At 36.5% G+C, this 17,024-nt stretch overlaps 1 protein-coding gene across 3 annotated transcripts in view; it reads right to left on the minus strand.

Moving 5' to 3' along the window:
• Positions 1–15,998, minus strand: part of aggf1 (angiogenic factor with G patch and FHA domains 1) — a 74,239-nt gene extending 58,241 nt beyond the window's left edge. Inside the window, exons 1-6 of one of the 3 annotated variants that reach the window (XM_059974496.1) lie at positions 15,924–15,998; positions 15,729–15,810; positions 8,003–8,208; positions 4,832–4,934; positions 4,259–4,506; positions 1,025–1,156 (exon numbers count right to left, since the gene is read on the minus strand). In XM_059974496.1, coding sequence (XP_059830479.1) covers positions 1,025–1,156; positions 4,259–4,506; positions 4,832–4,934; positions 8,003–8,194 — 675 coding nt within the window. In that variant the 5' untranslated portion in view covers positions 8,195–8,208; positions 15,729–15,810; positions 15,924–15,998. Of the gene's footprint in view, positions 1–1,024; positions 1,157–4,258; positions 4,507–4,831; positions 4,935–8,002; positions 8,209–15,728 lie in introns of all 3 variants that reach the window. The other 2 variants (XM_059974497.1, XM_059974498.1) reach the window with 2 other exon arrangements.
• Positions 15,999–17,024: the final 1,026 nt, after the last annotated feature.

A 17,024-nucleotide genomic window follows, 5' to 3' on the forward strand; every position in this document is an offset into this window, starting at 1 on the left:
CTATTTCCATGAAACTTCGGCTAATTTAGGCAGCTGCTTAATTGGGCCAAAACTTGCTGTTCCTAATGTGTCCCAATAAATGGGAATCCACTGTACATCCTATTGTTCTCCTGATCTATATTGCACAACTTGTTAATTGGCGAAAAACCATTAGAGAAGTTTAAGAATGCTTTAAAAATTTTCAGATTTTTAATTTAGATAGCAAGCATATTTGAAAAGACATAGTTTATAAATTTACTATAATCAGCTACAATAGATTTAAGAACTATTCAAAATAAAGGGAAGAAGAAATTTGTGGAAGAAGAAACTGTTTTCACTCATGTGAAATTGTATCTCCACACGATCAGTTTAAAAGTTAAATGATGAAAATTTCAGCAGGCTCTTTGCCTCATCATGTCTATCAGAACAATCACTTCCTGCTTTTCATGTTTTGCTCCTTATGTAATCTAATTGCTTCTGACCTACTGTGAACAATTCAGTTTCCATTGTTCCAGTTTCCACCCACAGTCCAAAGATGTTCTGGTGGTAGATTAATTGGTCATTGTCCCGTGATTAGGCCAGGGTTAAATCAGGGTTTTCTGGGCATGGCTTGAAGGATCAGAAGTGTCTGCTCTGCACTATGTCAGTCAAACAATCAATCAATGAATAAATATGTTCTACAAACTTAGTAACAGAAAAAAACAAAAGATCTCCTCCATCTAAGGCTTCTAATTTCACAACTCTTTGTCAACCCCTCAAGAATTCAGAGGGCAGATTTACAACGTTCTCAATTTCAGTGGATGGCGTTTTAATAAGAGACCCAACTATAACTGAAACTTCTAATCCATGTATTATTTCTTTAAACTGTAGAGTGACCAAAATTATCCAGATTATTTAAAATACCTGATATCTTTAGGTTTTTAATATGGCTGTCGCCATTAAAACACATTAATAATTTAGTTACTTAAATATTAATTTGTCAAAAAATGGAAGTGAACTTAATTTAATAAAATTCATAAGTATAAGAGAAAGCAATTCAAATTACCGAATCATAGTAGAACCCAGTACTGTAATCATAATACAACCCACTACTCCCATCGTACATGAAGCCCGTCTGTGACATAGCAGCTTCTGCAGTAACACGTAAACTCTCTGCCAGAGATATATTCTTTGAGTCCTTGAAAAGAAAGATTAAATAATTTAAATTAATGTACAAAGTGTTTTACATACTTTTAACATTAGGAATGATTGTATTTTGGAATACAGTTTCACTCACTACTGTAGCAACAACTTACAAAATTAAAATAGGATTGATACAAACCCTGTCCTAAAAAAATCACCTCTGATCAACAGGGAAATGGAGAAACACAGGGATTTAGAGAGAGAATTCCAGAAGACAAGACTTAAGCCATTAAAGATTTAGTTATCAATCCTGGGAAAATGAATGGAGTTTGGCAAAATGGGGCTGGGGCCATGGCTGGAATGGATCAGCTATGATTGAATGGTGGAGCAGACTCGATGGAATCGGAGACTCGGAGCAAAATTTTAAGCAAGAGGATAATTTTGAGACAACTAAGTTCACTGAAGACAGAAAAGACAGTTGAGAGACTTCTGTGGGATAAGGTGGAATCAGAGGCCTTTGAAGAGAGGACAACCTATCCAAGAGTAGACAATATATACAAAAAGAGTACCTGTCACAGTCTGTTAGTGACATCTAGGCAAAGGCAATGTACGTGGAAATATTTTTTTAACTATACAAATGATTCAACTAGCATTCCACTAGAAATGCAACCATTTACTCTGTACATGCTGTATACTTCAATAGCTCAAATACGGTAAACCGCTGATAATCAACTATCTGACTATTTAGCAAACCCAATATTTTGACAGCAGCGATTGTTTCCCTCACTGCCCTGAAAATCACTAATGTCCCTATGCTCACTCGCCCCTGAAATTCAAACACCCTTGTTCCCACAATCTGAAACTTAAAACACCCCTTTCCTTGCATTCCTCTGAAACGGGTAGGTCAATTCCAACATTTCCTTGTAGCTCACCAGCATCCTGTTCCTGCACTCCTTTGAAGCTCACTTTAATGGGTTAACAAAAAATATATAAACAATACGGTATTAAATCTTAATAATAGGATATTAGACAATAGACAATAGGTCCAGGTCATATATTATGAAGAATAACTCTCAATAGTCTTGCTAGTCTGACACCAGCAAAATCCCAGCCACCCTGGTTTATCAGAATTTTATTTTACTGCTTTAAGTAGAGTTCTTCCAGATATTTTATTGATGTTGTATTCAGGGAGTTTGCAGAAATGGGGCAGATGAATCAAAGGGATGCTAACTCTTATTAAAAATATGTATATGGAAAATGGAACATTACAGCACAGTACAGGCCCTTCCACTCACGATGTTGTGCCAATCTTTTAACCTACTCTAAAATCAATCTAACCCCTCCCTCGTACATAACCCTACATTTTTCTATCGTCCAGAGGCCTAACAGTTTCTTAAATTCTCCCAATGTATCTGCCTCTACCACTATCCCTGGCAGGGTATCCCACACTCCCACCACTCTGGGTAAAGAGCTTACCTCTGACATCCACCCTAAACATTTCTGCAGTCACCTTAAAATTGTATCTCCTTGAAGCTTTATTAAAACTCAAAATTGCTGAATTTTACATAACTAGATCCTATATCGGCTTTTATATGAATACTTTAAATTGCTCTTTTACGCTCATGGTATATAATGTACAGCCTATCACATATGCCTGGCTTATTAGGATCATTTTCCTAGCCTTCAATACAGCTCGATAATTGCTGCACATTTCTCCAATCAAAGTTCTCAAGTAACTTCATCTATGGTTCAAAATCTAGTTCTTCTTCAAATGCTAACAGGAGTTCCCAACTCTTTTTAAGCCATGGACCCCTACCACTACTTGAAGAGTCCATGGACCCCAGGTTGGGAAACTCCATACAAACAAGGCCAGCTTTTGTGGTATTGGGTCCTCATCAATAAAAAGTTACTACTTTATGCACCAGATGGACTTGCCTATTCATATAATATATTGATTCTCTACATTTATATTCCATGTCAGTGTATCAGCAGCCACTTTACTATCCACTACACACATGGTAACCCTCAAAAAATAATCATTGATCCTTTACTTGATGCATGCAATATGCATACGTTGGAAAAATCCTCTGGTTATGTTTAAACTGTGAGGGAACAGCTGCCAAAGACTAAACCATAAACATTAGAATTCCTGGCTAGGGAGGAAGGGTGATAGATTCTGACTCTAGGCAGACCTGGGATTATGTGCAGTAATGATGTAATGAATGAATGTTTATTCTTTATAAATTAACTGTATTCTTTATAAATATTGATTATTAAATAAAAGTAATTTCAATTCATAACTTTGATTTAATCTCCAGCACAAAAAAATTCAAGCTTTTTTTTTGAAACTTTCTCCAATTTTTTTTTAACTTTTAAAGTTCCTGACAGAATTGAGTATTTTTAATAAGGAGATCACTAGTTATTTGTAGTTAGATAGTAAAGTGAGGAGAAACTAATACTTTGTGCCATCATACACAAAACTAAAATTATTTAGATAAGAATGGCCCCAAAATTATTCAATTGTCCATCTGGCCCTTTCCTTGAAAAGTTTGCACACTACTACTATATTCAAAACGACGGCGATTTCAATAGCATAACTCTCCTAAAACACTAAATGTGTTAGTTTATCACACATGCTCATTTCTGAAGTAGGACAAGCCCATGACTTCTAATTCAGAATCGACATTCTGATTTCATGATTTTTCTCAATACTCTTTAACAGACTAGCAACTCCCTCTGTATAGAATTATTAACAATTATGAATAATATCCATTTTAAATGTTTTGTACATGAAAAAATAATATTGCTGCCATTCTCTAACCCCAATTGCTCCTGACCTAAGGGGGCTTTCAAAATGTCATAGGTTCATTGGCAAAAAATTATGATATTTCATTCTTTCCCTGTTCTTGTAATTACTTTAGTTTTTTTGATCAATTTGGTTAAATATTTATCAAATGGTTTTAATAACTTAATTTATAATAGCCAGAAACTCTGCATTGTTCAAATATCTATTCTATTTGATCTGTACTCTCACACAGTAATTTCATGTAGTATTGCTGAAAATACACTTCAGAGACATTTCATTAAACCTATACATTTAAAAACACCTAATGATATTTTAACACAATGCTCTACACTCATTACAGACAATACCTACCCCTGTAGTTTCATCCACATTCTTATGGTCTCCAGATCCATCTGGTGGTGCTGATTCATCAGGGTAATCGGTGCACTGATAACTATCTGTCTGAACAGTTTCTGAGAACTGCGAGCAGTCTGTCTGTGGTTGTGTTTGAGACTGAGCTAACACCGAAGTGGAATCCTCTAAAGGCCCTGATACTTGCCACGCATCATTTTGATCACTTCTCAGATGGTAATGAAAATCAAGATCTTCTTTCTGAAAGTCTAGAGACAAAGTATTAAGATTTAGGCACTTAATTTTTGCAATGTCTATTTTATTCAAATTATTTTATCAAATACTTTGTGTCATAATTTTTGGTGCCAAGTACTAATATTACAAAACCATTTGGATTTTTGACAAGTGCCAAATCTTTTATTCACTTTTAGAAGCAACTTCTAACTAATGCTACAAATAATCTCCAGAACTTCTACAAGTAGAGTATTTTCTCTCCATCACAAAAAAGTCAAAGTAGGATCCAAATGCAAAGTTGCTCCCAGCAGCTCATTATTTGCCAAATTTATATCCCATCAGCCTAATTTTAAGATATACCTCTGTTCTCATGTGTAAAGCAAAGATCTGTCTGAATTTCAACATCAGTTTTATTACTTTCTTTCTTTTTTCTTTCATGGAGTTTTTCACTAAGATCGTTAACCTATAAATACATAAACAAAATGTGAAACATATTAATGACTTTCAAATTACAATAATAAATAACAATTGGTAATATCATATTTAACATAAATGTGGAATTAAATTGATTTGATTGAGAGAGACTTCAAATAAAACTTATTTATGCCACTGCATGATCATGCACCCATTTTTAACGTTATTTAATCAGCATAACCTTTTATTCAATTTTTTTCCCCTCTACAAAATAGCAAATTCAAAATCCCAAGTACTTTCTTAACAAAGAAGCTTATTTTGACTTGTTTATTGGATTAATGACTGCAGGTGACCCCTGTTTAACAGGGATTTAACAGGTGAGCAATCTAGGAAAATAGTCCAGATCATGATTTCTCATGATGCTGTCTGTGTCATCAGCTCATATATCAAGAAATGTTAGTTGAAAAAATGGTATTTACTTTTTCTCATTACATTTTGTAAGAACGTGTTCTGTATTTCAGATTTTTGGGAAGTAATTTGTGAATTCCATAAATAAGGGAGTGACCTGTATCTTCTTTATAAATCCTTGTTTGTAACTCCCATCCTAAAAACAAAAACTCTTATGTCCTGCATTAAAATTCATTAGTATTTTAATGAATATTATTCTGTCCTTCCCTTTGTTGATGCAAGTATACAAGGGAACCAAACACTCCTGCAGTCTATTGATCTGATCTCCCTGCATTAAAAACCACACTATAGCCCATCTTTCAAACCTCAGTTACTTCTTTCAAAGACCAGTAGCACTGAATTTGGACTGTATACCTCCATCAAACTTCATAACTTTTTTCACACACCACTAAAAATATCTTTACGTTCCTTTTGTTGTGCAGCACCACACTTCAAGTTCATCAATCAGGTGATGGTTATGTCTGCTTTAAAAAATGATTTGGTTAAGATCATCATGTGTCATCATGCTTCTTCACTGTCAATCAGCAGAGAAATCTCAACCGATCAACTAAGACCCAGTACACAAAGTCTACTGATGCAAAAGAAAATCAAAAATCAAACCAAGCCAATGGTTTTCTTTAAAAACTATTTTATCTGTTTTCTTTAACCTATCTGTCCTTGAAAATAAATTATACAGGATGAGGCTTTTCATTCCAGGACAAAGGAGATGTCTTCCTTTTTTAAAGAAAGGGGCTTCCCTTCCTCCACCATCAACTTTGCTCTCAAATGCATCTCTCCCATTCCACGCACATCTGATCTCACCCCATCCTCCCACCACCCCACTCGGGATAGGGTTCCCCTTGTCCTCACCTACCACCCCACCAGCCTCTGGGTCCAACCTATAATACTCCGTAACTTCTGCCACCTCCAACGGGATCGCACTACCAAGCACATCTTCCCCCCCCCCCACCCTTCTGCTTTCCTCAGGATCACTCCCTCTGTGACTCCCTTGTTCATTCGTCCCCTCCCATCCCACTCATCGATCTCCCTCCTGGCACTTGTCCTTGTAGGTGGAACAAGTGCTACACCTACCCTTACACTTCTTCCCTCACCACCATTCAGGGCCCCAGACAGTCCTCCCAGGTGAGGGAGTGAGTCAGCTGTGAGTCGGCTGGTATAGTATACTGCGTCCGGTGCTCCCTGTATGGCCTTCTATATTGGTGAGACCCGAAGCAGACTGAGAGACCGTTTCGCTGAACACCTACGCTCTGTATGCCAGAGAAAGCAAGATCTCCCAGTGGCCACACATTTTAATTCCACATCCCATTCCCATTCTGATATGTCTATCCATGGTCTCCTTTACTGTCAAGATGGAGCCACACTCAGGTTGGAGGAACAACACATTATATTCCGTCTGGGTAGCCTCTAACCTGATGGCATGAACATTGATTTCTCTAACTTCTGTTAATGCCCCTCCTCGCCTTCTTACCCTATCCCTATTTATTTATTAATCCCCCCTTTTTTTTCTCTCTCTGCCCCTCTCACAATCACTCCTTGCCTGCTGTCCATCTCCCTCTGGTGCTCTCCTCCCCCTTTCTTTCTCCCTCGGCCTCCCGTCCCATGATCCTTTCTCTTCTCCAGCTGTGTATCCCTTTTGCCAATCACCTTTCCAGATCTTAGCTTTATCCCTCGCCCTCCTGTCTTCTCCTATCATTTCAGATTTCCTCCTCCCCTCTCAAATCTCTTACTATCTTTTCTTTCAGTTAGTCCTGACGAAGGGTCTCAGCCCGAAACGTTGACAGTACTCCTTCCTGTAGATGATTCCTGGCCTGCTGCGTTCCACCAGCATTTTGCGTGTGTTGCTTGAATTTCCAGCATTGCACATTTTCTCGTGGATACTTCATCAATACTTCTTTACTTTCTCTCCCCAAGATAAAACCAAACAGTCTTTTCAAGTTACCATATTCCAGCCCTCCTAATTTTCTAATCCTTGAGGGACCTGCAATCTCCTCTTCTGGTTGTCCCATCTTCCTCCTTGTACTTCTGTGCATGACTATATATTTGTTCCTGCGTCATAAAGCTGTAACTATGCTTCCATAACTGTCAAACAAAATTGCTACCAGTATAGCCACATTTCCACAACCTTCCACATAGCCACCAGATTATATCTCAACATAAACCATATAACAACTCCCATGTCCTTCTTCTCAACTGGAATTTCTTTCTTGCCATCTTCCTGGATCTTCAAAGAATATGGAATTATGTACATAGATAATGAAACGTGCACCCAAACAAAGTTTTTGTAATTAAAATGCGAACATAAACACCTAATGAACTCCTAAACGCCATTAACATTAACTTTTCAACCACCATACATGAGATTCAAGCAACTAAGTAATATCAAGGAATCTTAGGTTTTAACTCAATAATTCTTTGCATTAAAAATTGAATTATGTAAACATAGCAAAATGAAAGTCTGTAGTAATCATCAGATTCAAATTCAATAATTACAATGTGACATTTCTATCCATAAGGCACATGATTAACATATTTTGAATACTTTATTCAAATTATAAAATAATAGTTTTAATTTTAAGATTTTATTATCTAATGTGCTTCTGTAAACTTAAGGCTTGTGGCTTAAGTATCTTTAGATAATATTAAGTTTACCTGTTTGTAAAGCTCTTCATTGCAACATTTTGCATCATTGTATAGGACCTCAGTATGATTTAGCTCTTTCTGTAAGGCCAAAAGCTGATTTTTACAGTCAGTTAATTCTTCCTCCAGGTTTATGACTTTCTGTCTTAGATCACGCAACTCAGAGTTACAATCCAATTGCAGATCTCCATCTGTCGTTGCCATCTTTAAGTGTTAATCTGCATCAGAACAGAGCAGAGCATCTTTTTTTTTAAGTATGGCAATGTCTTAATTTCCATACTTCATATAGTATCCCTATAGTGTTTTTTTTAATCAAACATAATTAGAATTGAGTTAGAAAAATAAACATAGTCCATTAAGAATACATAGCATCAGGACATAAAACCCAAGTTATCTCCACTATCCAAATGAAATCATCATTGATTTTAAACTATTTTTCCATGTAGTCCCCATATCCCTGAATCTAAAAACAGAAATATTTTGAACATGTGCAACAACTGTGTATCAACTGCCTTGTATTTGATAATTCATCAATCTCTGCCCAAAAGAAACTTCCTCATTTCAGTGACAGATGGCTAAATTCTTATCCAGAGATTGGTCTTACACTGGGTACTAGAAGATATGTGAACTCTTTAGAAGTTATCCTATTTCTATATAAATATGACCTACAATGTGATCAGATCTTCAGGTGTCCTAAAATTAGATAAAGAGAACCCAATTAAATAACACAAAAATTATAATTGTTCACTTATTTATTGAAAAAATGATCCAATGTTACATGTATTTGTTGGAAAATGTATGTGAACTGCTAGGATTATCAGTTTATTTAAAGTTGAAACTAAACTCAGGTGTTTCAATCAATGGGATGACAATCAGGTGTGGGTGTGGGAGGCCCTGCCCTATTTAAAAAACACAAACCTAGGTCTTCACTATCAAGTCTGATCTTCACCATATAGATTTTTGGAAGCGTGCCATGCCTCGATCAAAGGAGATTTCTGAGGATGAAAAAAAAGTTGTAATACTTACCATGCTGGAAAAGGATACAAAACCATTTCTAAAGAGCTTGAGCACCACCAATCCACAGTCAGGCAGATGGTGTACAAATGGTGGAAATTTGTTACTCTCCCCAGGCATAGTCGACTAAACACTACTTGAGCAAGACGTAATATTCCAGGTCACTAAGACCCCAAGGTAACATCCAAGGAGCTACAGGTCTTTCTTAAATTGGCTAATATCAGTGTTCATGAATCTATCATCAGCCAAATACTGAACAACAATAGAAAGCTTGACAGAATTGCAAGGAGAAAGCCACTACTCTCCAATAACATTGCTGCCCTTCTAAAGACCATGTGGATAAACGATAAGGCTGTTGTACGAATGTTCTGTGGACAGATGAGTACAAAATAGAACTTCTTGGCTTAAATGAGAAGCGTTATGTTTGGTGAAAAGCAAACACTGCATTCCAGCATAAAAAACCTCATCCCATCTGTGAAACATAGTTGTGGCAGTGTCATGGTATGGGCCTACTTCGCTAACTCATTGATGCAACTATGAATTCTGAATTGAACCAGAAAATTCTATAGGAAAATGTCAGGGTATCCATCCATGAACTGAAGCTCAAAAGAAAGCCAATCATGCAGCAAGACAACGACCCTAAACAAACGTCAGTCTACCAAAGAATAGTTAAAGCAACAGACTTTTCACATTTTGGAATGGCCGAGTTAAAGTGCTGACCTTAATCCTATAGAAATGTTGTGGAAGGACCTGAAGCAAGCAGTTCATGCAAGGAAGCCCACTAACATCCCAGAGTTCAAGCAGTTTTGTAAGAATGAATGGCCTAAAATTCCTCCAAGCTGATGTGCAAGACTGATCAAGTTACTGAAAACGTCTTGTTGAAGCTATTGCAGCACACCAGTTACTGAAAGCAAAAGTTCACATACTTTTTCCAACAAATACATGTAATATTGGATCATTTTTCTCAATAAATGAAAAGGTATAATGTTTTTGTGTTATTTATTTAATTGGGTTCCTCGTATCTAGTTCTAGGACTTGCATGCAGATCTGATCACACTTTAGATTACATTTATTCAGAAACAGAGAAAATTCAAAAGGGTTCACAAGCTTTCTAGCCCTACTGTAGCATCACCTGCTAATTGTCAAGAGGCAAACATTGTTAACATTGCCCATCTCCCAGCCATTAATTCTTAAACATAAGACCTATTCCTAAAACAATGTTTGATTTCCACTCATTAGAAAAAAATAACACTTGTATTTATAGAATATCTTCCCTACCTCAACCAACAAAGTACAGCTCACCCTGATGAGCAAATATTTACCTAAACAAACTTGCATTAAAGTGATGGGTTTAATTTAAGTTAGTTCACCACTTAAAAAAGATGCAATAAGTCATTTATATATGTTATAACATCCAAGGTCCCAGCACTAATCCTTGTGAGGCACCACTAGCCACAGCAAATATTGCCCTGTCTTTTATAGCCAAAACAGTATTTGGATCCATTTTGCTAAAATGCCTTGAATTGAAAAAGACCCATCCTTTTTAACTAGTTTACCATCTACTTCCCTGTCCTCATCCATATACTTTGGTGCCACTTCAAAGAATTCAATCAAATTCATCAGATTGAATCGACCATGTTGGCCTTCAATCCCTGCCTTTCCAAATAATCATTAATCCTCTTTGAATTTTCACCAGTTACCCAAAATTATTTCAGATGATCAAACTGGCTTTATTAAAAATCGTTATTCTTTTTTTAACATTAGGAGATTGTTGAATATTGTTTATACTCCCTCACATGATACTTCAGAATGCGTGATTTCATTAGATGCGGAGAAAGCATTTGACAGAGTTGAATGGCCTTACTTATTTAATGTGTTGGAGAAGTTTAATTTTAGTCCGATATTTATATCATGGATTAAATTGATTTATCATACTCCAGTAGCCTCAGTGGTTACCAATAATCAAAGATCTCCCTTTTTTCACCTATTTCGGGGCACTAGACAGGGATGTCCTCTTAGTCCATTACTATTTAACATTGCCTTAGAACCTTTGGCAATTGCCATCAGACAATCACAGGATATTTTGGGTATTAATCGTGGGACAGATATTCATAAGTTATCTTTGTATGCAGATGATTTATTACTATTCATTTCTAACCCGGAGAAATCCATTCGAGCAGTTTTATCATTATTGGCTCAATTTAGTGAGTTTTCTGGGTATAAGTTAAATCTTAATAAAAGTGAATTGTTTCCATTAAATAAACGGGTCCCAATTTATGGAAATTTACCCTTTAAATTAGTTAATGACTCTTTTACTTATTTAGGGATCAAAATCACAAAGAACCATAAAGATTTGTTTGGATTTAATTTTTTACCCTTAATTGATCAGATTAAAGGTTTGTTTACTAAGTGGTCACCTTTGTCTCTATCTCTAATAGGCAGGATTAATGCTATTAAGATGGTTATTTTACCTAAGTTTTTATATATTTTTCAAGCGATACCAATTTTTATCCCGAAATCTTTTTTTACTAATGTTGACTCTAAAATTTCTTCATATATATGGCAGTATAAAAATCCCAGGTTAGGTAAAACATATTTACAGAAGACAAAAAAGGAAGGCGGGTTAGCATTACCTAATTTCAGATTTTACTATTGGGCAGCTAATATTAGATATTTGTTATGCTGGTTGAAAGATGGGGGTGGATCTTTTGGCCCTTGTTGGGTGAGTTTAGAAACTAAATCGGTATCAGCTTATGCTTTGGGTTCTATTTTAGGGACTTCTCTCCCTTTTGCTCTTTCTAAATTGCCGAAACGAATTGACAACCCGATAGTTAAACATACATTGCGTATATGGTTTCAATTTCGGAGATTTTTTGGGTTGACTCAATTCGTTTTAAATAGTCCTATTGTATCTAATTGTTTTTTTCACCCTTCCATTATAGATCAAGCTTATTCAGCTTGGAAAACTAAGGGATTACTAAGATTTTCTGATTTATTTTTAGATAATTGTTTCATGTCTTTTGAACAATTATCCAACAGATATAACTTGCCGAGATTTCTTTTTTTTAGATATTTACAGATTAGACATTTTTTAAGTTCTGTACTCTCTACGTTTCCAAATTTTGTGCCTTCAGATACTTTGGAGAGTTTATTTGAATTAGACCCTTTTCAAAAAGGGCTTATTTCAAAACTTTATAATATAATTATGAAGATACGTTCAGAGCCCCTTTATAAGACTAAACAGGATTGGGAAAGAGAGCTTAGTTTTAGTATTTCTAGTGAGAATTGGGATAGAATTCTTCAATTAGTTAATACATCATCGTTATGTGCCAAACATTCACTAATACAATTTAAGGTTGTACATAGGGCCCATATGTCCAAGGATAAATTAGCTCATTTTTACTCTCATATAAGTCCTATTTGTGATAGATGTCATTCTGAAATTGCGTCTTTAACTCACATGTTTTGGTCGTGTTCATTTTTGGAGAAATATTGGAAAGATATTTTTGATATTATATCTGCGGTTTTGAATATTGATTTACAACCTCATCCTATTACCGCAATTTTTGGTTTACCAATGTTAGATTCACAGCATTTATCTTCTTCAGCCCGTCGAATGATTGCATTTCTAACTTTGATGGCTAGAAGATCTATATTGTTGAATTGGAAAGAAATTGATCCTCCCACTGTATTTAATTGGTTCTCTCAAACTATGTTATGCTTAAATTTAGAAAAAATTAGAAGTGGTACTTTTGAGACTTCTATTAAATTTGAAAAGTTATGGAGACCATTTATTCAACATTTTCATATGATGTAATATGACCCTGTGCCAAGTACATTTGATTTCCCAGCTTTTAGCTTATGTATTTTGAGAGGACCGGAAGTGACGGCATTGATGAATACTTATTTTTGTGAGATATTATAAACAGCCCACTTTTTTTTTCCTTCTCTTTTGTTTGTTTTTTTTTCTTTTATATTACTTATTAGCTATAGTTATTAGATTAGATTAGTTAGTTTTGCATTATATAAATTTTTTTTTGCTTTTTTTTCTTTCTTTTTTGTTTTTTTTATATTATACATTATGAAATATTTAGATTTACTATGTCCATACATATATCTTATGGCTTATGTCTTGGTAAACTCATTTATATTGTAACTATTATGTATTTTTTTTTCATATGTAATGGAATGTGTATGTTGGTAATTTCTTTATCAATATATCATCTGTATTCTGTCCATATTATTAATATTAATAAAAAGATTTAGAAAGAAAGAATTTTCACCAGTACCGTCCTTAGTCTGATGTTAGGCTCAGAGCTCTATAGTTAACAAGCTACCTTTGTTTAAAAAGGACATTTACATTACTGTATTACATATTCAGTATATTATGCTTCCGTTATCTGGTCCAGCCAAAACTTATAAAAATCTCAGGCAGAGTCCCATCTCTCTCCTCCTTTGCTGCCTGAGATAAGGGCTTCTTTAAGTCCACCAAGGTATTGAGTATCTCAATTTATGGAGACCTGCACTTGGATTTCAACTATCCTTTCACTGAATTCTCCAACTAAAAAGTCTCTTTCTTATTTGAATACCAATCAAAAGTATTCATTTTTTTACTTTACGTATAGCATCTGGCTCCTGAACAGATTGCTGTTAATAAGCCCTACTCTTTCTCTGGTTATTCTTTTGCCTGGCATCCCTACGTTTCTAACTGAGCAAATATAAAGAAGGAAAAACAATAAACTGTGGGGAGGAAAAATCTACCTAAGGCTTTTTTGCCTTCTCTGACTGAACCCTCGAAAAGCTAAAGCTTCAAAATCCCCACTCTAACTCAGACCACTCCAACGCTGGTTGCACCAATGGCCCCTGCCTTACTTTAAGTTGTTCTTGCCAATCAATCCAGAACACCAATTAGCCTCTGCTCAACACACCGACTGCCACAAGTAGCTGCCTTTTCTATTCAATCGGTGAACCTAAGAGAGTTACATCTCCGATGTCCAACTGGTCACTGCTCAAAACAACAATCTGCCGTGATTTGCTGCCTTTTCTACTCCATCGCTGAACCTGAGTAAGTGACGTCTTCTCAAGCTTCTGATGTCCGATTGGCTGCTGCTCAAATACCCCCCTAAACATTTTATACAGATAACATTAGTTCCTATCTTACACATGCATCCGTTTCTACAAAGTAACTCAATGTCGAGGGTTCCTTACATTGGTTACCGCTTGCTACAAGTTTTAAACTCTTATTTCTCATTTGAATGTTTCCCATTGTGCTGTTGACAACTTCTGTACACACAGATGTACTACTCTAACTTTGTCAGGGCCTCCGTATGAAACTGACTTTACCCTAATACAAGACCTTTACTCCTGGCTCATCACTATATATTCCACAGTGATTTAAAATATATGGTGCTGTGGTCACCATATCCAAAATGATCTCTGACAACTCTAGCTATGTTCCCCAAGATAAGATCCACTCCCACCTCTTGCTGGTCATCTACATGTTGTGTCAAAAATCTGTCCTGGACACACTCAAAAATTTCAGCACCACCCAGCCCCCCCCCCCCCTCCCCACCATCAACTGAGCCTTTAATGTGAAGTCAATCCCAGTTAATATTTGGTAAATTGGAATCTTCCAGTACAGAACACCAGTACAGTACAGAATTGTATTTCTTTGAAATCTGCCTACATTTCTATTCCTCTATCTTCTATTGCAAGTTGAAAGGTCTGTAACACAACCCCAAAAGAGTGACAACACCTTTTTGAACTCATAAAATAGGAGCGGATTAGGCCATTTGGCCCACTGAGTTTGCTCAGTCATTCAATCATAGCTCTTTTTTTTATTCAACTCAATTCTCCCACTTTCTCTCTGTAATTCTTAACTTCCTTACCAATCAAGAATGTATTGGCTTAAATAAACTGAATGACCTAGCCCCCACAGCCTCTATGGCAACAAATTCCAGATTCACCATCCTCTAGCTGAATAAAGTCCTCCTCACTTCAGTTCTCAATTGACATCACTTTATCCTGAGGCTGTGCCCTCGGATCCTAGACTCCTTTATTAATGGAAACATTGTCACCACATCCACTCCATCCAGGGATTTCAGAATTGAGGTTTCAATGAAATTACCTCCATACAATATCCTTTTTAATACTATTTATTAGAAACAGATAATAAGGATACTGTACAAGAATGATCTGTGTGGCAACTCAATGCGTACAGATCGCCAACCTTAAAATAACCCTCTCATTGAATTCAGCTTCCTGTGTTTACTAATATATTACCTCCAATACCATGAACTCCTAATAGATTTGTCAGACATGATTTCCACTTTATGAAGTTTATACCAATTCATCCGATCATTGACATCAGACTTGCTTTTTGCTCCTTACCGTTTTACGAATAAAGATCTCACAGGAGCAGTTTTCAAATCATCTAACGATTTCTGTGAAATTACTGCCAATACATCTAATTTCTTATAATCAACAGCTGATGCAAACGATCTGTCCAGGGATCAGGTTTTAGCATTACGAGTTTGTCAACTGCTAATTCTCCAGTATTTAAGTTGTTCCCTATATTTTGTTTTTATGATTATCCGCTGCGACTTTTGCAACTATTGAGCATCCAACATGTCGTGCAATTCTTTTCGTTTAGGATTCACAACACAATGGTGAGGGTGCCAAAGACGGCTGTGTCCCCCGCAGAATCCTATTTCTTCTCACTTACCATGAAATCTACATTAAAGGCCGAGATCCCACCAGTCTCTGCACCCCACAGTCAAGATTGACCCTGGCCTCACATGACAGACCTAAAAAAGCAAATAAATCACGTTACTGCCCAACACGCACTCATATCACTCCCTCGGCAAATTTATTTCGCGTTTCGTAAATGGCAAATGCAAGTGCTATCAAGCTGCTGTACTTAGCAACCACACCGCCAGCCGCCATCTTTGAACCTACTCCCTGACGTCACCGAGTCCCCGCCTCCTCACGTCCCACCAAAGGACCTTACGCATGCGCTACGTAACGTCAATTCTGGATGCTCGCGCTGAAGTCAGCAGATCACGTCCTCCAGTCCCGAGCGTTGCCAAGAACCTCCTGAAGAATTGGCCGAAGCTGGCAGGGGTTAAAACAGTAACATTAAAGGGTGATTTGGGAGATCGACGTCGTTGCAATGATTTACTCTGAAATATTCGGTGCGGGTGTTTGGAGGTTTCAGTTCCGTCCGTTTTGGTGGAATTTGGCAATGTATTAAATATCAGGAAATTGTTGATACTCCTTCAAACCTCATTAAAGACCGAAGGCAATGTCGCAAAAAATGCCTTCGATTTCACTGCATTTGATAATACACTGATTCCTGACTTTACTTCAGAGACCAATTTAACCAACAAAATTGACAATTTGCATTGTTACGATATATGATAAATAATATAGCTGGTGAACTCAACTTCATAATATCTGATTAAGACAAGTGGCATTTACGGTAGTTTAAGGAAGATGCTACTTCCAGGAGCTACATCGGAAAGAACTGCACTGGAAGCTGATTTTGCATAAATCGCCTTTTGATCAGACAGGCTAGCGGCTGCTTTCTGGAGTCTAAACTAAACTATACACTGCTGATAGCTATTAAATATTGGAGTCAGCAACAGCCGGTTCTTTACGTTTTACTCTAGGGGTTGATAAGGGTAATGAGCTAAAGATTAAAGCCTCAAGGGCTCTTCCCTTTACAGGTGACCTGGACAATAGTAAGCAATCAGTCCACGGAAAGCCACATCTTTTTCATCTGATGTTTTTGGCAAAATAGCCTGATCTCTCTGAAGAAAAAGCGACAGTAATCTAATGCGACCAGATATGAATGTGATATATTTTTAATATTTCAGCACGTGCTCTGTGCTTGAACTGCAGGAGGTATCAGATTTCAGTGGACGCCTAACTACAGTCATAGAGCTATAGAACACTACAGCACAGAAACAGGCCCTTTGGCCCATCAAATCTGTGTCAAGCTATTATTCTGCAACAAACC

Source organism: Hypanus sabinus, chromosome 7, assembly GCF_030144855.1.
Source record: "Hypanus sabinus isolate sHypSab1 chromosome 7, sHypSab1.hap1, whole genome shotgun sequence".
Lineage (NCBI taxonomy): Eukaryota > Metazoa > Chordata > Chondrichthyes > Myliobatiformes > Dasyatidae > Hypanus > Hypanus sabinus.